Genomic DNA, 20,439 nt, shown 5'->3' with positions numbered 1-20,439 from the left:
ATTCTTAGTAAACTCTCAGCAACGCTCTGTGGTCTACATGAAAGAGCAACTGAAGCATCTCAGAGACTATAAAAGGGACAAAGATTCTCAGTGAAGCCACGCTTGTCAGTGCCCTTTCCTGGTTTGATGATGCCCTGGTTTCACATACACACCCCTAACGTAAAGGGGAAGCAAACGAGAGGAGGGAAATTCTCACCAATATTTTGTATTTGCACATAGACTCTCAAAACCCCAAAGGTTCAAAGCTTATATTTGGGTTTGATGTTCAAATGAATTTATAGTCTAATTCCCTTCAAATGTATAATCTGCCTGTGTGAGAACGCACAATTGCTTTTCTGAATCACAACTGGGACCTGCAACAAAATGCTGCAGTGAATCCTCACCTCACCTGCCACACACTTCTAGATTCTGGACTCCCCCCCAAAAAGACTCCATTATTTTTCAATGGATACTCAACTTTTTGTGGCTTCCGAGCATGCTCAGTCCTTGCTTATATCTCCCTCTAATTTCTCATTCATTCCATTTGGTACCTGTGCTATTGGCACTCATCATCTGAGTCTGGTATTAGAGGGAGTGATATCAAGGCCCATCTAATCTAGCCCTCTGTTTCCAATAGTCACCAGCCAAGGTCATAGAGATGATGGTGTACTTTTGCAGTCTGTCTCCAGATAGTCAGAGGTACACCTATAACTGCTGATAACTTTTAATCATTACAGTGGTGCCTTGGTTCCCGAACAGCTTAGTTGTCAAATAAATTGGCTCCTGAACGCCGCAAACCCAGAAGTAAGTGTTCCAGTTTGTGAATGTTTTTCAGAAACCGAACATCCGATGCTGCTTCCACTTGAGTGCAGGAAACTCCTGCAGCCAATTGGAAGCCGTGCCTTGGTTTTCGAATGGTTTCGGGAGTCGTACAAACTCCCAGAACGGATTAAGTTTGAGAACCAAGGTACCACTGTATTTAAAATGGCATTTAAGGCTCTTCTACTCATACAACAGACTAAAGAGGGGTTTGTGGAAGAATGAAACGTACCAACAGAAAACCAATTTGCCCAATCTTCTTTGCGACAGGCAGCCCATCATATATTTAAAGATGCCTATCGTATCGCTTCAAGAGTCTCTTTTAAAGACCAAACTGAATACATAGGCTTAATACTCAGAGACCATAACTGCTGCTGTTCATGACGCATTGCAATAGCCTCGATTTTCAAACCCTCTTGAGAACTAGCTGCGTACATACCATGCATTTAAAACACATGGCTTCCTGCGAAGAAGCCTGGGAACTGAAGGCTGCTGGGAACTGTAGCTCTGTGAGGGGTAAAGAATATTTCTCAGGCTTCTTTGAGTGAAGTCATGTGCTTTAAATGAGGCATGAACACTCACGAGGCACAGGGCTGGCTGTTGTCTACAAATGCTAAGTCATTTGTAGAATATTTTCCACAGGTTGAACTCCCTCTGGTTTACTCTAGCAGTGTTTCCCAAACTTGGGTCTCCAGCTGTTTTTGGACTACAAATCCCATCATCCCTAGCTAGCAAGACCAGCGGTCAGGGATGATGGGAATTGTAGTCTGGGGGAGAAAATTAAAGACTCAGCACTACAGCCTTCTTTGACTTTCCAGATTCTCCTTTTTGAACTGTCCAGTGTTGATAAGCATTCCCTCCGTTTCTGATGCCAGTCGCTTATGTTGCCAAAACAGCACCACCCACACATAAGAGGGAAATATCAGCAGGCTGAGTGCCAGCATGGAGCAGTGGTTAGAGTGTTAAGGCTACAACCTGGAAGACCAGGGTTTGAATCCTCACTCAGCCATGAAGCTCACTGGGTGCTCTTGGCCCAGTCACTGCCTCTCAGCCTAACCTACCTCACAGGGTTATTGTGAGGATAAAATGGAGAGGGGAGAACCATGTACACCATCTTGAGCTCCTTGGAGGAAAAGGTAGTATATTTGGAGCCAGGGACCCAACCCACAGCAGATCAGCAAAGAATGGCCACAGTGCTAAGTGGCTACTGAAGAGGGAGCATAAAGCTGGAGGATGGGTGGAACGGAGCAGATGGAAGCCTGAACCATGCTACGATAGGTCCTGGTTGCAATCGCACTACTACCAAATGCTAAATCTAGAATATGTTGCAGGACATCTGAGCAGATGCTGGCCTGCATTGTTCTCAAAAGCATTTGGTGCCCCCTAGAGTTGTAAAGCATATTGAAGCCTAGAGGTTTCTGAATGCCTGAAGTGGCAAGGCAAATTGGTGCGAAATAAATGCTTGCATTTGCTGTGCCCAGGTTGTGTTTTTGATGTGGGGATATCAGGTGAGGCATACTCACTGTTGGATAAAACCATTCTGTAGATCTATTTCAAGTGGGCTTCAGGCCTGGCTTTGGAAACGAAACAGCCTTGCCGGTCCTGTATAATAATAATAATAATAATAATAATAATAATAATAATAATAAATTTTATTTATAGCCCGCCCTCCCCGGCCAGAGCCGGGCTCAGGGCGGCTAACACCAGTAAAATTACAGTAAAAATATAATGGCTGGGGGGGGGGACCAATTTAAAGTACAGGTTAAAATGCAATTTAAAATGCAGCCTCATTTTAAAAGTAGCCCATAGATCAAAACCATAAGGGGAGGGAAACATGATGATCCTTTGGTTTTCCTTGATCTCTCAGTAGCTTTCAGGTGGGGAGTGGATAAAGGTGGGGCTTCAAAGGAACAAATAAGAGTTTAAAGTGGGCTTCGGAGGAAGGTCGGGATATAAACTGAATGAACAAATGAATGTCACCACCTAAAAATACTGAGTAGAGTGGCCTAGTAGATTGAAATGCCCTCATCCAGGCAGTACAGTGTGATCCATTACGGCAGTGGTGGCCAAACTCGGCCCTCCAGATGTTTTGGGACTACAATTCCCATCATCCCTGACCATTGGTTCTGTTAGCTAAGGATGGTGGGAGTTGTAGTCCCAAAACATCTGGAGGGCCAAGTTTGGCTACCACTGCATTAGGGCAAGTGGGGGCACTGCCCCACCAACTTCAGGCAGCTCCTGCCTACCTTACATCTAGTCCAGGGTTGGTGTGTGGGGGAGACCCTGCCTGTCAGGTTCCTCCTCCTCAACTCTGTGTTGTCCTTGGAAAACTTAGCAGAATCAGAAGAATCTGTATTTGCATCAGCCACTAGCCATAGCAATAAAATAAAATGTGCTGAAGAGGTAAAAACTGAACTATAGAAAATACATTTGGGGGGTTTACATCAATAATCAAATAAAAGATCTTATTCTAATTGCCCCCGCTAAAAACCTTGCTGTTTTTGCTGTCACCTGATCATCTTGATCTTCTAAAACAAAGGAGATAGGAGTAGGAATGATTGAGTGACCCACATGGACAATAGTAGAGGATTGATAACATGAGCCACTGACTCAATACCTCGGGTTAAGTACTTAATTCGTTCCGGAGGTCCGTTCTTAACCTGAAACTGTTCTTAACCTGAAGCACCACTTTAGCTAATGGGGCCTCCTGTTGCCGCCAGAGCACGATTTCTGTTCTCATCCTGAAGCAAAGTTCTTAACCCGAGGTACTATTTCTGTGTTAGCGGAGTCTGTAACCTGAAGCGTATGTAACCCGAGGTACCACTGTACTGCCATCTCCACAGGGACATAACCGTTTTTCCAGTGGAAATTTTTGAAATCGACCCTCAACTTAGCAGGCAGGAGCGATGGGGACAAAACTGGACTTCAGCTATTTCTACGTGCCTTTGGTTCTGGCTCCACCTGCTGTCGGGCTCTCTGCCTGCCTGCCTGCCTAATCCATAAATGCTGGTGCCATTTACATGATTTGGAAGACAAGCCGCTGCTGTTGTGGCGGACGCTGTGCGCTACCAAAGGCCGAGGATTCCCCCGGCCTCCCATTTTCGTTAATCAAAAAATAAATCAAAATGTCTCCAGCTTCCAAGATGGCAAAGATGAACTTGGAAACCGTTTGGTTTGCAACTGCTTTAAGTAACAGAAAAAACTGGGTCTCAGTCTTCAGCCGCCGCCTCTCTTCTAGGGCCGCCGCAGCTTCTGCAGGTGCCCCAAACGCAGCCGCCTCTGGTGAGGAGCCAGCTCAGGTATAGAACCCAAACGCTCATAAAAAGATGTAGCGGAGGAATCACCCCAGTTTTCCTATTGGCCTCCTGTGAAGCCACTCTTCCATCCTTTGGCCAATCAGACTTCCCAAAAAATAAAGCCCACCCATCCTTGATTAAGGCCTCTGTGTGGATGTGTTTCTCTTCTTTTTCCTCGCGGGTCCTTTGCCTGTCAATCAATCAAGGATAGGCGCAACACTGCCCTCAGCCCCAATTGGCGATTGGGCTAGTCAATTCGTGATTTCACGCCTGCGATTGGGCTCTGAAATGACGTCCGTCCTTGTCAAAGCCGCTCTTTCCCATTGGGTGAGCCCGACGCAGCAGGGGAAGGGCGGCGATTGGCCAGACGCCGTGCCGATCGGGACGGAGGCAGCTACGCAGGCGGACCACCCGCGCTCTGATTGGTCAAACGGCGTAGGGACCGCGCAGGGATTGGTCGCTCGACAGCAGAGTGGGCGGGCCTCATAGGGCGGTGCCCGGGTTGCTGAGGAGGAGGAAGATGGCGCCGTGAGGGGGGTCCCAGCCGCTGCCGCCTCTTTTTTCTATCCGGTGAGTGAGCCCAGCGGGGCGGGCCCGGGGTCGTGAAGAAGTGGGAGGAGAAACCAAGGGATGGGAACGCGGGGGAGGCGGAGGAAGAGGAGGGGTCTGTGCAGTGGGAGGGGGGCCTTCGAGGGAGGGGGCCGAGCGCGCGAGCGGGACTGAAGCAACTGGGACCGGAAGGGGGCGGGGCTAAGACGAGAGCCCGCCTCCTCGGGGGACCCATAAGAGAGAGGGGGGAATGCAAGGAGTGGGAGAGGGAGATGGGGCTTGGGGTCGTCGACTGGTTCCTGGGGTCAGAGGGCATGTGGGGAGTGGGAGCAGAGGGGGTTTGTTTGCTTTCCCCCTGGGCTCGGACTTTAACAGCAACCTGATATCAAGCAGGTGAAGCTGTCTGCAGGTCCTCTGCTTTCATGTTAGCAAAAAAGGTGCCTGTCTCTTGATAAGCTTCTGTATGTTAGGCTGCTCTTGAAGGTACATGAGTGGTAGTAGTGGTAGGTTTACTAGCCTTAACAATGGACAGAAAAGGGGGCCACAGCCAAGGGTATTTAGAAGGTGTGCAGGAGATGGGCAGGGACTGAGCAGGGGGCAGAAGAAGATAAGCACCGGATGCAAAGGTAGCTAGCAAGGGAAAGAGGAGCAGGGCAGGGATAAGTGGTTCAAAGGCAGGCATTGAACTGGGGGGACAAAGTGTACAGGGAGACACGTGGCTATTGGGTGTAAGTGATGGGGGGGGTCCTCATACCAAGGGAAAAATAGGTGGGTGAATTGACTTGGGAAGCACTGGATAGTCAGGTAGTAGAAAACAGAATTTGAATGTGACGAAGGAAGTGCAGCAACTGGTGGAAAGGTGCAAAGATAATTTGGTGGCATGGAGAAGGATGGGTCCCATATGTTTGGAAGGGCCTAGGTTGTGCATTCGAAAGAAGGAGGTTGATGGCTGTTAAGTCAAGTAGCACAAGTAAAAGGTAGGTATGAGAGGGTGCTTGAGGGTTGATGTGTTGGTGGCTGACTACTGGGTGCACGTATGGGCATGTGGTTATAGCGTACAGGGGTATAGTGTACAGGAGAAAGTGTGGGTGGCCCAAGAGCAAGAGAGAACATGTGGTCATGGATCCAGGAAAGTATGGAGAGAGGTGGGAATGACATACACGTGGGACAGTCAGTGGTTATAAGAGGGTGGGCACATACTTAAATAATAGTGGGGAAGCAACAGGCATAAACCAGCATAGATTAAAAAGTCCATTGATGTTTTTGAATAAAAGATTGTATTTTTAATTTGTTGTGAGAATTATAATGTCTTTTTCAAAACAACAGTGCAGCTTTAAATGAAACGAATTCTAGCATAAGCAACCATTTTAAAGTCTACACTAACTTCTAATGCCATACATTACTTAGGACCCAGGTATCTGCTGGACCATCTTCTCCCATAGCAACCCACAAGTCCATTATGATTGTCACTGGAGACCTTTATTCTGGTGCTCCTCTCTATCTAAAGTGTGGTGGGTGATGACTGGAGAGAGCCTTTTCCATGGTGTTTCCTGACTTTTGGAGCATTCTCCCAAAGGAGGGCTCCTCCTGCCCTGGAGACTTGATTAGGCACCAGGCAAAGGTGTTTGTTTCCCCAGACTTCTAAGAACTGCTGATTTAAGCATTTTTAATTTAGAACCGTTAGATTTTGCTGCTTATTTGAATGAGCAATTGCTGCTATATGATTTATTTATTTATTTATTACTAGATGTGGTGTTTCTTACTGTTGGTCACCAGTCATCGCCATAAATGCAAGATGTACATTATATAGATAAAGTAATACATTATAAAATAGAATCCATGGATTGTATCCAGTGCTAGTCAGGTAAAGGTAAAGGGACCCCTGACCATTCGGTCCAGTCGTGGCCGACTCTGGGGTTGCGGCGCTCATCTCGCTCTATTGGCCAAGGGAGCCGGTGTACAGCTTCCAGGTCATGTGGCCAGCACGACTAAGCCGCTTCTGGCGAACCAGAGTAGCACATGAAACGCTGTTTACCTTCCCGCCAGAGCGGTGCCTATTTATCTACTTGCACTTTGACGTGCTTTCGAACTGCTAGGTTGGCAGGAGCAGGGACCGAGCAACGGGAGCTCACCCCGTCGTGGGGATTCGAACTGCCGACCTTCTGATTGGCAAGTCCTAGGCTCTGTGGTTTAACCCACAGTGCCACCCGCGGCTAGTCAGACTAGAGCCACTGAAATGAATGGACATGACTAATTATTATTTTCAGTGGGTTTACTCGAAGCAGAATTTAGTTGGATACAATCCCATGATACACTCAGACATGCTAAATTATAGAGGCCCCTAGGTATACTGAAGGTATGCCTTCTCCCTTTCCCCCCCAGTCCCATATATAGTATCTATCCTCACTGTTCATTTTTTATTTAGTCAGTTGAGACACATAAAAAGTACACTGTAATAAATTGGTTAGTCTCTATGATGCTATAGGACTTGTGTTTGATACAGAACTACCCATTTGGAATTTGTCCCTATTGAATTCACTGGGACTTGCTTCTGTGCCACCACAGTTAGGATCCCCCTCCCCAACCACTTTAGACTAAGCATTCCCAGATCCTCAGTCCTTTCCTTGTGCCTTTTTGGAGTCCCTTTCCCACTCTTGTGTCTGCTGGCACAACATTCTCTAAAATTGTACTCCTTGCTGTGTGATGTGGGATGGTGCAAGGAGAATCTTGAGGATCCTACCAATTGAAATAAGTGGTTTTGTGGGTCTCTGGTAACTGGGTCTGAGCACTAGTTACTATGTACAAATACTGATTTCACACACTTGTTAGTTATTCTAATGGAATGAGGGAAACCATCTCAAAGAACTGTCATTTCCCACCAACCCCCAATATAAGTGCTTTATGCAGTATACACCCTAGACTTTCCAGGGGATGCCAGTCTTTCCTCTGGAGGAGCTCAAAATTAGCTATTGAATATTTGGGGGTATCTCCCATAAGCATGGACCCCTTCTGCACTTAGGAAGTGGATTCAGTGGTGACTTGGCTAGTTCAAAATTTTTATTGCTTTTTCTGTCTGAAAGTGGGAGGGGGGCATCCAGATCTTTGTGGCACTCAAAGAGGAGCTTTGTACATCTGCTGACCCATGCTATTTCCATAGCCTAGTCAGAACAAAGAGTAAAAGAGGACTGTTGCCATGATCTTGCATTGAAATATAATGTTGTGTGCCCTATTTCAGTCCATCAAACACTTTTTGTGTTTGTTCTCCACTAACTTCAGTGATTTCTTAGGCTCTGACTTGGGCTTGGTAGCTTTTGCTCATAGGTAAGTAGCAGACATGTTAATCCTGGCCATATATCATTTAAATCAGAATTCAGGTTGAAATCCTAACCTCACTTGCCTGGAAGTAAGCCCCATTGAATTCAGTAGGACTTCTGAATAGGCATGGTTAAGATTACACTTTCATCACCACCGTCATGCTTTCCTATATCAAAATCTGTTCACTTTCACTCAGTATGATGCAAACAAAATCCCACCTCCCCACCAGCAAGACTCGCAATATACTTTCCTAAGCAGCTGCTAGCTACTCATAGCCCCACATGGTGCAAACTAAACAGCAGAAGTTTAAAGCAGGCAAGAGAGCAACCACCTCCTGCAGAAAAAAGAAGGGGATGTGGTTATTTTAACCATGCACTGGGAGTCTAGTCCAAGTCAGCTTGCTCTGCTCTTGTTTATTTGTGTTTGAGACTAGGGTGGATGCTACTTTATCCATGGCTACCATGCCAGTTGGCAGAGGTGCCAACTTGAATAAAATATTGTGGGGGGCCCAGGTAAGCCCCATCCCACATAATTGAGCACATGACACAGTGCACACACCCCATTTGAATGGAAATGTCCATCAACTTTGTGGGGCCCTGGCCCCCTCAAATATATTATTGTGGGGGCCAAAGCCCCTATGGACCTAGGAGTTGGCTCCTATGCCAATTGGAAACCATATCAAGACTTCCACCAAGACTTTTGATTCAGTGTACCCTGTAAGAGATGTCTGGTCTGTTGGGCATTGGTCACTTTTTAAATGCTAAACATGCATTTAGAGCAGGGGTCAGCAAACTTTTTCAGCAGGGGGCCGGTCCACTGTCCCTCAGACCTTGGGGGGGCGGACTATATTTTGGAAAAACATAAAAATGAATGAATTCCTATGCCCCACAAATAACCCAGAGATACATTTTAAATAAAAGGACACATTCTACTCATGTAAAAACACGCTGATTCCTCGACTGTCCGCGGGCCGGATTGAGAAGGCGATTGAGCCGGATCCATCCCCCGGGCCTTTGTTTGCCTACCCATGATTTAGAGGAAGTCATTACACCAAGGGTAGGGAACCTAAGCCCCTACAGATGTTGCTGGACTACAACTCCCATCATCCTTCACTATCAAATCATGCTGCTTGAGGCAGGCAGGACTTGGAATCCCAACAATATATGGAGGACCACCAATTGCCCACCTATGCTTTACATGGACTCTTTGATGTGGGATCCAGTCCTAGAGACAGCTGCAAAGACACAAGTTAGGGTACATGTAAAGGGACCTTAGTTAGTACTCTCCCTTGAGCAAGCATTGGTCAATATGGCTGAATTTTTTCTTTACCGGGAGAGACTTGCTTAGCTATCTGGGAAGTGAATTGCTGCCCATTTTTTCTCCCCGCATGCATTTGAATGTGAGAAAACTATTAGCTTTCCACAGGTCTTGGGCAAATTGTTGTTTCTCAGCCTAACCTACATAACAAGATTGTTGTGAGTGTACATGAGATAAGAAATATGAAGCACCTAGTTCAGACTGCCTCTAGTCGCCTGTGGTGATTAGTATGTTCCATTAGATGAGGATAAGAGTGGCGAACTTCATTTGTACTGCCAAGCCTCATTTTTCTGGTTCTCAGCAGCAGGCAGCCCTGGGATGATGGATATGCCTTGAGAGTAGAATGGGCTGGATGGGCAGGATACAGATTTGTTAAATAAATCAAGAACACGGTTCTCCAGATTTAGGCTTTGGATAACGTTTTTTTCTTGGGACTTCTTTCGCACATTTTATTCCATCATGGAACCCAACGCTGCATATGGGTTGGTTCCCAGGAGGTCTCCCACCCAGACACAGACCAGAGGCAGACCCTGCTTAGCTTCTGCAAGGTAGCGCATTTGGGTGCCTTCAGACCATACCTTAGACCTGTGATCAAGAGATTTAAATATGCTTTAAAAAATGAAAATAATCCTAAGGCTCTCTGATTTTTGTGGATATTGCCATTGTGGATGCAGGCCTCAGTAAACAGTTAGACATCTTTCCTTCTTGCAGATACAGAGGACAGCATGGCTGCCACTGCTGCTGTCAGTCCCAGCGAATACTTGCAGCCTGCTGCTTCTACAGCTCAGGTAGGTCTTTAAAATGTTTGTGGCTTAGTAGTGTCACTGCATGAGGAGACAATGAATGCTGGTTCCAGTTACAGGATAGCAATGCTTGTGTGTTAGGGTCCTGGGCTGTAAGTAAAGAAAGCATTGACTGATCAGCTTTTGTAGAACTGAAGCTCAAAGACAGATGATTCACTCTGCAAAGAAAGCCTAGCTGACAGTCAAGTCCTCCCAGGTTTCCTTGATCTTGCATGTTCAAAAAAGCATGCGGGATATTACTGCTTCAGAATTCAGGTGGCAAATGCTATGTTTTAATGCTCTCCCATGTGAAAGTGGTTTCTGTGTAGAAAACATGTCAGAGAAAAGGCTATGTCAGAATGCTCTCCTCTTTGTAGAAGCAGGAATTCCCCCACCTCCTGCCATTCTGAAGTGGTGCAGTCCCAATTTGGCTATTCCATGTTTTCCTTTCTAAATGTGTAATTGGTCCCAATACATGTTTAATGCATACCCACCCTTCAGGTTGGGTCGGATGCCCTATATAAATATTCCTTGGGTCAAGTAAGCACCATTCCTGAACATTTGGTTGATGAGCTATTAACTAACGGAGGCGCTTTCCCCAAAGCCTTTGCTCCTGACAACCCTTTCTTTCCCAGATGATAGCATCTGCTTTAGCAAAAAAATGAGGCAGAGAAAGGTATTTGCATTCTATACGTCTCCTGGCCCTGATCAAAGAAACGAGAGGGCATGTACACCACAGGGATTCAGAATCCTATGTGAAAGAGCCCAGAACCACCCACTCAAAACACACAAAGGAGGTGGCCTGAAAAAAGCGTGCGCTGCTGTGATTTGCTGTAGAAGTTAGAAAGGCCTTTTAAAACTTGGAACTATTTTTTTTAGTGTTTTTTGTTTTTGGTTTTTTTACAAACCCAAGTTTAAGAAGTCTTTCTAGCAGCTGTGGCAATGGCACAGGCATTCACCTGACCACCTCACCCAGATTGCCTGGCTCTGAGAGAGACGGCAAGCTTCTGGCAGCTGCCGTGATTACTCCTTGTGGGGTGCTACCAATCATACAGATCCATTATTGCCATGTGGCTTTTCTCCACTGTTAGCAGTGGCCTGGAGGAGACCTCATGCCACTTTCTAACCCATGTGGCAAACAGGAGTACCAACCTGAATAAAATATTGAGGGGGCAAGTAAGGCCCGCCCCAAATAATTAATCACAAGACACAACACACACACACCATTGCATGGCAATGCCCATCAACTGGGGGGGGGCAGCCCCATCAAATATTTTATGGGGGGCACTGAAGGGACCTTGACCCTTAGGAGTTGGCTCCTATGGTGGCAAGCTACTGTATAAGTACAACTGGGGGGGGGGAGGCATCTGCCATGTAATTTCAGTTTCGGGTGACTTCTTTCTTGCTTGACATTTGTGTAAAGTTGGCCTGAGAGAAGCATTTTAGGTGCAGAATGAACAGGAGCATAGATACTCTCTTTGAAGCACAGTTAATGTTCTGATTCCAGCCCTCTTCCTTTGTGTGAATGTTTCAGGAATCTCTTTTGTTTCCTCGCTGTCACCAAAGAGCATCTCTGTTTGCACTATAGGAAGCAGAGGTCTCTGAAAACTCCAGAATGAATATCCCCTGACCTGTTTTCATGTGCTCTCTTGGCGACGGAGAGAAATCAGCATTTATATGCTCTTGTTCTTCAAACGTGTGTGAGAGCAGTATTGAGGCCAATGCTCCTCAAAAACCCCACAAAAGCTTCTGGTATTAATCATATACAGCAGGAAATGAAAACTTTGTTCCTTTTTTGGAAACATTATAATGAGGAGCAAGGCATGGCTATATCTTAGCTTCCATTTGGGCCTCATGGAGCCTTAATGGAAAGCAGAGGACAGGAAAATGCCTGCAATCAAGAGACAGGGGAAGTCTGCCTGCAATGTGGAGATGACACTGACTTAACTTTATAGGACTGTTGGATTTTGAGACTATGTAGGTGGAGCACCTTAGGCACTCAAGAGTGCAATATATTGTTATTCTTAGAAACTACACTAGTTTGTTGAAGTCAAATTCAGTGGTGAGATCTTCTTATTTGAGAATGTGGTACTGTGCACCCTTAGAACAAAGCCCCATATCTAAGTTGTGGAAATTAAGATACTGCCCACACATTGGGCTTCCTTCCTTTCCAGCTACGTTGTGCTGAATCTGAAACAACCTGTTTGTTGTCATCCTACCTGTAACATACCTCTTCTGTTCCTGTAGGATTCTCAGCCATCTCCACTAGCCCTGCTTGCAGCCACATGTAGCAAAATCGGTCCTCCAGCTGTAGAAGCAGCAGTTGCCTCTCCTGCCCCTCCTCAGCCTGCTCCTCGGAAACTGGTGCCCATCAAGCCTGCTCCCCTCCCGCTGAGCTCCAGCAAGAACAGCATTGGGATTTTGTCATCCAAAGGGAACCTCTTCCAAATCCAGGGGTCTCAGCTCGGGACATCCTATCCCAGTGGGCAATTGGTGTTCACTATCCAGAACCCAACTGTGATCAACAAAGGGGCCCGCTCACCTGCCAACATCCAGTACCAGGCGGTTCCGCAGATCCAGACGACATCAGGGCAGACCATTCAAGTACAGCAGAACTTGGGCAACCAGATACAGATTATTCCCAGTACCATCACCCCTTCTTCCTCTTCCTCGTCAGCATCCTCTTCCTCCTCCTCAACTCATAAGCCTGTGCCAATCAAACCTGCGCCCGCTCATAAGACCCCACCAACAGCTGTACATAACGCAAGCAACGTGGTCAAGTTAACTGGCACTGGTGGCAACGTCACTCTTACCCTGCCAGTGAGCAACCTGGTGAGTGCCGGGGACACCAGTGCTCAAACTCAGATCGTCCCAGACAGCCCCTCCAAACCGAGCAAAAAGGCCCGGAAGAAGGTGGTGTCCTCACCCCAGGCAGCTGCGATGGCTGTGACAGAGCAAGTGGAGACGGTCTTGATAGAAACGACGGCCGACAACATCATCCAAGCAGGGAACAACCTGTTGATTGTGCAGAGCCCGGGATCTGGGCAGCCAGCGATGGTCCAACAGGTGCAAGTGGTCCAACCCAAACAGGAGCAGCAGGTGGTTCAGATTCCACAGCAGGCTCTGCGCGTGGTCCAGGCAGCCTCGGCCACTCTTCCAACCGTTCCTCAGAAATCCCCGCAGAACTTCCAGATCCAGACAACTGAGCCAATTCCCACTCAGGTATTTGGGGGTTTCAGTTGCAGGTCAAGAATGCCTGGAATTATGGGGTGGAATTGGGGCTGGGGTGGGAGGAATTCCAATCTTCTAAGCGTAGTAAAGTACATACCCAATGGATTGTTTGTTCATTTGAGTGTGTCTGTATGTGCACACACACATAATACATGCATATAAAATTTAGGGAGTCCATTTTCTCAACCAAAATATAAAAAATGCTAAGGTTATGTGCAAATTATTTAGCAAGCAGTCTGATCCAGTAATTTTCAGTCGGCATGAAAAAACATATTTCTGTAGTGGGGCCTGCAGTGCTTGGAGGTAATTGCTGTCCCCCGCCCCCCAACATCCCCAGACATGGGTACTAAGCTCTGGTTCCCCCACCTCACCCCAATAGCTTTATTTGGATTTAGTTCTGTTGGTTATTTTTTCACTTCTAAACTGCCCCATCTCTAGAGTTCCTGACAACATGAAAATAAGATGTCTACTTTCACCAAACCTCTTAAATCACATTTAATATGTTTTGATTTATTTTATTTTACTTATTTATAGAATTTCTTTTTGCACCCAGTGTGGCTTACAAATAATTAATATATATTTTTTATAAAGCATCCCAAACATTTTTTTACTGCAGTCAGGGGGCCAAGAAAATTAGTGAGGGTTGCATTTCTGTCGTGCCATATACCATGTTAAACCTTTTAGTAGTAGTAGTGGTAGTTTTGGAGCCAGACTTGTCGTTCAGGATTAAAAAACAATTAAGTTATCTGGTGATATTAATGTCTATATTGCAATAAAGTGAAATAACTACATTTTTTTTTGAAATTGCCAAAAGTGGAATGGTGACAAGTGTATAAGAGAGTACGCTTGCCATAAGGAATTATCACAGTGATAGGGATAAGGTATAATATAGGGAGGTGGGGAGCCCATGTTCATTATGATGAAGGTATCTACACTAATGCAGGGATAGAAAATGTGTCCGTATTAAGAAAGTGTTATATAATCTACAATAAAGCTATAAAAGGGTAATGGGAGACCACGAAAATGGGAAGCTGCAGACTGCACGCTTTTTCCTTTTTGTGTCATTTGTTTAGGTCTATTTCAAGACGCCTTCCGGTGAGCTGCAGACAGTGCTTCTGCAGGAAGCCCCAGGTGTAACTGTGGCACCTTCTTCCACTGCCTCCTCTGCCACTTCCTGCAGCAGTCCTGCACCCCGCAGCTCCCAGACAGGAGGAAGTACCAAAAAGACAGGGGCTCGCAAAGAACGCGCCCTGCCAAAGATCGCCCCTGCCGGAGGCATCATCAGTCTCAATGCTGCTCAGCTTGCTGCTGCTGCTCAGGCAATGCAGACCATCAGCATCAATGGGGTGCAAGTTCAAGGTGTTCCTGTCACCATCACCAACACAGGAGGTAGTGTATGTGATATGTAATGATCCTGCAATGAGCAGCATATCCAGATGGATATATCTTTCCTGGAGGGATATGTGTTGTGTGTGGTTTTTTTAAAGGTTTGGGACAACACCAGGGAAACATGGAGAGAAACGACATAGAGACAAGGGAGACTAGGACAGCCATAGAACAAAACTGAATTTAAGTGGAATTAATTTCTGAGTACACTTGCTTTAGGATTGGGCTGCCTAAAGGATGTCTCTCTTGTGCCCTGCAAATCTTGTTGCACATAGTTTACGGCACATATAAAAGTTGATATGGTAGGCAATGAAACCCTTACTGCTTGAGGTCCCTGTTTCAAGCTGCTTTTCATAATTATCTTCCTGGGTAGGAGGTGCAAGCTTGGGAATGTATTGACCTACTTACCCGGAATGAGGACAAGTTGCCAAATGGATGCAGGAGAATGGCTGCTTCTGATGGCCAAAGCAGCCCCAAAATATAGTGGCAGTGCTGTTATGCTCAAGAGTGCTGGAGGATCTTCTGGCTTTTGTAAGGCATCCTTATGCTATCTCAACTGCATGCGTGGTGTATCCTTGCACATACAGCTATAATAGCACCACAGCACCCTTTCTGCTTTTGTACACTTGCTGACTGGGGAAATAAGGAGTCAGGCAACACTTATTACTTCTGCTTCTCTGAGACTGAAAAGGTTATGAGAGGCTTGGTGTTCATAATACGGCAAGATGTCAGAGGAAGCAGTGGGATGTGGGGAGCAGGTAGGGCTGTGAAGGAGAACTCCAGCGAGAACTAAAACCAGGGGCGAAAGAGCTGATAAGGCCGGGGAGAACCTTGGTGCCTGGTCCCAGGCAGGAACGAAATCCTGGCATTCAGAACCCTGGATAGTTCTTCAAGCCCAGTGCAGTACTGACATGTAAAAAAAGGGGGAAATTTTCAGTGAGGGGTCTGTGATATCTTGGCCTAACTTTCTATGGAGCTTTAGTGGAGTAACTGTACCTCCCCCACTGAATCTGGGCATAACTTAGTATTGGACTAAGCTTCATCCATCCCTCTTCCTGCAGGCCAGCAACAGCTGACGGTGCAAAACGTCTCTGGCAACAACCTGACCATCAGCGGACTGAGCCCCACCCAGATTCAGCTGCAGATGGAGCAAGCACTCCTGGGGGACCTACAGCCCGGGGAGAAGAGACGGCGGATGGCTTGCACTTGCCCCAATTGCAAGGATGGGGAAAAGAGGTAAGGGAAGAAGCCCCTAGGCCTCTCAACAAATTGCTGCTCTGGCAACAAATATTTCTGTTCCTGCGTTAGGATTTGGGTGGCAGCAACAGGGTGGAGATTATTTCCAGAGGAGCAGCTGGGTTACTACTTGGTACCAGTTAGCAGTGTTACTGCAACTTAAGTCATCCTTGGAGAGCTAGCAATCTGATCTCTGAGGTTTCACCAGGGCACTCTGCTTTGAATTCAAGTGTTCCCAGGTCTTCGCACACAAGTTAGACCACGCACAGTTTCTCACCCCTTTTATTTCCCTCCAGGCTGGGGGATCAGGGGAAGAAGAGGCACATCTGCCACGTGCCTGAATGTGGCAAGACCTTCCGCAAGACCTCCCTGCTCCGGGCCCACGTGCGCCTGCACACAGGCGAGCGCCCTTTCGTCTGCAACTGGGTCTTTTGCGGGAAGCGATTCACGCGAAGTGACGAGCTACAGCGGCATGCCCGGACGCATACAGGTGGGTCGTCTCCTCTCTGCTTCTCTCTCCCAACTGCACCCCTGCTCTTTGAGTCATATAACACTAATGGATAGGGAAAGCATTTTATAAATCCTAATTACTCTGGCATCTTCTCTGAGTTATCTGTATGACAACCATGTAAGGCAAGCATGGCCAAACTTGGCCCTCCAGATGTTTTGGGACTACAACTCCCATCACCCCTGACCTGTTAGCTAGGGGTGATGGGAGTTGTAGTCCCAACACATCTGGAGGGCCAAGTTTGGCCATGCCTGATGTAAGGCAAGCCTATGAGGCTGCTGTCGTTTCACAGATGGAGAGCTAACGCTTGAGAGGCGGTGGCCTAGCTCCTGCTTTGATGGTGAGCCTGTCTTTGGGCTGTAATATTGCAGGGTGGGGGCGGGTTGCTCACATGATTAAATGCTTCCTCATACAGAAATTAATTCCTCCATATAGAAAATTAGATCTAAGGGAGAAGTGTTCTAGTCTAGCTTTCCCCAAACCCATTTGTTTTCTGTGTGCTGGAACTTTATATGGAAAAGTGTTGAGTTATATGTGTCCCCACCTGCAGGCTGGAGTGGTGTAGCTCAGAGATGAGAGTTTACTACCTTGGAAAGGACTAAGCTAGATTCTTGCTTGAGGCCACCCAATGAGATACTCCTGGGCTCACAGGTCATGGTTATAACTACCCTACGCCAATTCTTCTCTAAAGCAATTGCCTCTGCACTCACACAAGCCTTAAACATGTTGCTGTTCAAGCATAGCTGCTGGCACCATAACTATTGCACAGATACAGTGGCCGTACGGTGGCTGCTACAAGTGTGGTGGAGATCCCTGTTAGCCATGCTGGTTGGAGCTGAGGGGAGATGGAGTTCAGCAAGGAGAACCACAGGCTCCCCAGAACCCTAATGTAAATATCTGTTATAAGCTTTGCTTAAAGAAGGCACCCCAAACAGCAGGCTGAGACTCTTGTATGCTCCCTGTAGCATACAGGACATGCTGAAGGTGATAAGCCATTCTTGTTATGAATGTCTGTATACGTGGTTTTCATTTACTTATAAAAGCTAATGGCTTCATTCATTTTTCTGAAACCTTTTAACAAATCAGTCCATCCAAGCCAAGTGCCTATCACCACATCTCATGTCAGTAAATCCCACTAGTTAATTTACACGTTTGTGTGAACTTGTATCACGCATGCCGACATCGCTCTCGTTTCCTTCCTTTCGGCAGGCGACAAGCGTTTTGAGTGTGCCCAGTGCCAAAAGCGCTTCATTAGAAGCGACCACCTGACAAAGCACTATAAAACTCACCTGGTCACCAAGAACTTGTAGGGCTGGGTGCAATCGGAAAAGGAAAGGGAGCAGTGTGGGTGCCGGCGACCCTTTGCCACGAAGGATGGTCTCTGCGAAAGGACAGCGACGTGCCCAAGCAACCCTCCTGACTGGGACAACATCTGCACAAAGAAGGGAGTAACAGCTGCTGTTCTTTCCATCGGATGACCTCCGCCTCCTTGCACACTCTGTCAGAACCTCTTGGAAGGTGCATCGGACGCTGTGGTTTCAGTCTGGGATGAAGGAGAAACAATGTCGCTTCCAAGCAAATTGGCTAAAAATCAGCACAAAGCCCAGTAGCGGGCAGGGGGAAAAATGGGGGTGGGGGAGGGGGAAGCAAGGCAAAGCGCATCCACCCAGTGGCCTGAGGAGCCCACCAAGCGAATGCCCTGCTCCGCCGCACCAAAGGGCCTCCTTGTGTGTTTGATAGTAGCACCAGCGAAACTATACCCTACTTGTAATCTTGATTCCCTCTTCCCGCCCACCTCTATGTGCTTGTGAAGCTTTTGAATGGTGGGCAGGGAAGCCGCCCAAAATGGGACTCTCTCTGCACCCCCAGCACATTCCTACTTTATATTTAAAATTATAAATATCTATAAATATATATCTATATCTATATTAAAAAAAAAAAACCTCCTTAGGAAGCCCCCTGTTTTTTCTACGGAGAAGGTTGCCTTATATTTTCCTCCAAATTATGTATTGTGAGTTGTTTTTTTTTTTAATTTAATGATTCCTCCTTTTTTAAAAGAAAGTCTCACTCCAAGGAAAGATTCAGGCACAGTTCCAAGCCCCTGTGCTAAGGCAAGAGCTCTGCACGCAGGCCTGTGAACTAGAGGAGTGGGGTGCTCTTGTGTGTACACACGGAGCTTTCTATGGTGTGCAAGCAGCAGCACTTTGCTCAGGAGAGTGGAGAAAGTCTTATGTGTGAATGGGATCTCTTGTTTGTTTGTAGTAGGACTGATGGATCAGAGCCATGTGCCCTGATCCAGACAGCCACGAGGGCAGCAGAAATCTGCTCTTAACACATGTGAGGCATTTGGCAAACCCTTTGGTGTATAGCATGCAGTTCAGCACTGAACGAATGATGCAGCTCCATGTGTGGAAACAGATTGATTTAATGCATTGGAGTGAAGGGCTGCAACCCAGTGGGAGGCTGCAGACTGCCGAGCCCTATTGAAGTGAGCTAAGTATTTGTGTGCCGAAATGCAAGCATTGTTTTTCCAGAACTGAAGGGTGTTCTCTCTCCTCGCTCCCTCCCACTCACCTTATGTTCCATCATATTTCTTTCCTGAAAACTAGTGTTTCCTCCCGCTTTTTTTTCTAAAACAGAAGTCCGATACAGCCCCTTTTGTGTATTATAGTGTATATTGTATCATAGACTATATATTGCGTTATGTGTTTCCTACATGTTTCAGAAGCATACGGCTTGTTATTTTTGAGCTTTTAAATTAAAAAAAAAATCCAGTTTATTTTTTAGTTGTAACGGCTTGAAGTATGTTTTTCTTTAAGTGGCAATTCCTTGCTGTTGTTTTTAATCAATGCTATGAAATTCGGCTGGCCAGTGTGACGCCAGCCCAGAAGGGGAGGAGTGGGGGGGGGGGAGAAAAATCACATTTCTTGATAAATCCAATCGTTGGAAGCAAATCCAGCCACAGTTTGGGAACAAAGGATCGTTTTGCTTTGCTGCATTTTAAAGAATGAAAGAGCAAGCACATTTAGGTGGCTTGTTGAGGTATAAAGAGGTTCTAGAAAGGTGTTTTGAGACTATATGCAGGTGATCGCAAGCGCAGCTCCAGACTTTGTTGTCAGTTTAGTTTACAATGCAAAAGCAAAGCTTAGTTGGCCAGGATGTACATTTTGAATTTAAGTTTTCTCTCTTTCCTACCATCCCTTTGTGTACAGCATTAACAACATTCACAGGTACGCTTTATTAATTTCATGTATTGATATGGCCTGTGGCTGGTGTATACGTTCCACAGGAACACACAGTGCTGATGTATTCAAAATGTTGAGCATGTTGTTGTTGGACTTTGCACACAGTAGCGGCAGGGTAAGTCGTCATGGGACTCCCATTTCAGGCTATCCTATAAAACAAGCCTTAGACTGCAGGGCAGGCAAGGCAAACTTGCTTATACTTTGTGGATTCCTTCAGAGGCTCAAGCCAGCAGGAAGTTCTACGGCATACGTCTCACTGAAATGAACAGAAGGTATATTTCAGTGGGGCTTGTACAGAACTTCCCAATGGGATTGTATGCTCTGGTTAGCTGATAGGAAGCCAACCAGTCTTCCAGTGTGTGGGCTCAGAATAGACCGCATTTTTTGCTCTATAAGACTCACTTTTTCCCTCCTAAAACGTAAGGGGAAATGTGTGTGTGTCTTATGGAGCGAATGCAGCCTGCACAGCTATCCCAGAAGCCAGAACAGCAAGAGGGACCACTGCTTTCACTGCGCAGCGATCCCTCTTGCTGTTCTGGCTTCTGAGATTCAGAAATTTTTTTTTTCTTGTTTTCCTCCTCCAAAAACTAGGTGCGTCTTGTGGTCTGGTGCGTCTTATAGAGCGAAAAATACGGTACATAATTCTTCCCACCAACCTGAATCTCCGTCCTGTTGCCCTCAAAGTCTTGCACATCAAGGCCTTTCCACCAACTTGGGAAAACAACCGTTTTGAGAGGTAGGCAGGAAAGAGAAATAAATGAACCCATGCTGTTACA

The 20,439-nt window shown here is 46.5% G+C and overlaps 2 protein-coding genes across 3 annotated transcripts in view; one reads left to right on the top strand and one right to left on the bottom strand.

Moving 5' to 3' along the window:
* The window catches only part of SP6 (Sp6 transcription factor), a 97,601-nt gene extending 93,492 nt beyond the window's left edge, over positions 1–4,109 (bottom strand). The window contains exons 1-2 of the mRNA XM_080979476.1: positions 3,738–4,109; positions 2,322–2,400 (exon numbers count right to left, since the gene is read on the bottom strand). The gene's annotated coding sequence lies outside the window, so the exon portion shown is untranslated. The remainder of the gene's footprint in view (positions 1–2,321; positions 2,401–3,737) is intronic.
* A 429-nt stretch (positions 4,110–4,538) lies between these two features.
* Positions 4,539–20,439, top strand: SP2 (Sp2 transcription factor). 2 transcript variants are annotated; one of them, XM_080979351.1, is made up of 7 exons: positions 4,539–4,664; positions 9,987–10,063; positions 12,305–13,279; positions 14,362–14,677; positions 15,736–15,910; positions 16,207–16,400; positions 17,628–20,439. In XM_080979351.1, exons 2-7 carry the CDS (start codon positions 10,001–10,003, stop codon positions 17,726–17,728), a joined length of 1,824 nt encoding a protein of 607 aa, XP_080835477.1. In that variant the 5' UTR covers positions 4,539–4,664; positions 9,987–10,000; the 3' UTR covers positions 17,729–20,439. The 2 variants fall into 2 exon arrangements, with proteins under 2 accessions (XP_080835477.1, XP_080835478.1); XM_080979352.1 differs by lacking the exon at positions 4,539–4,664 and adding an exon at positions 4,893–5,620.

The sequence above is a fragment of the Podarcis pityusensis genome (genome assembly GCF_964106645.2).
Source record: "Podarcis pityusensis genome assembly, chromosome: 13".
In the NCBI taxonomy this organism is placed as follows: domain Eukaryota; kingdom Metazoa; phylum Chordata; class Lepidosauria; order Squamata; family Lacertidae; genus Podarcis; species Podarcis pityusensis.
The sequence above is the reverse complement of the archived record's forward strand: the minus strand, read 5'-3'. Positions and strand labels throughout refer to the sequence as shown.

What these genes read in the sequence shown, in the direction of transcription:
- SP2 (XM_080979351.1), top strand. Translation starts at nt 10,001, where the DNA reads ATGGCTGCCACTGCTGCTGTCAGTCCCAGCGAATACTTGCAGCCTGCT. An exon ending in CTGCTGCTTCTACAGCTCAG is followed by an intron (nt 10,064 to 12,304) that starts GTAGGTCTTTAA and finishes CTGTTCCTGTAG; the next exon opens with GATTCTCAGCCATCTCCACT. An exon ending in CACCATCACCAACACAGGAG is followed by an intron (nt 14,678 to 15,735) that starts GTAGTGTATGTG and finishes CTCTTCCTGCAG; the next exon opens with GCCAGCAACAGCTGACGGTG.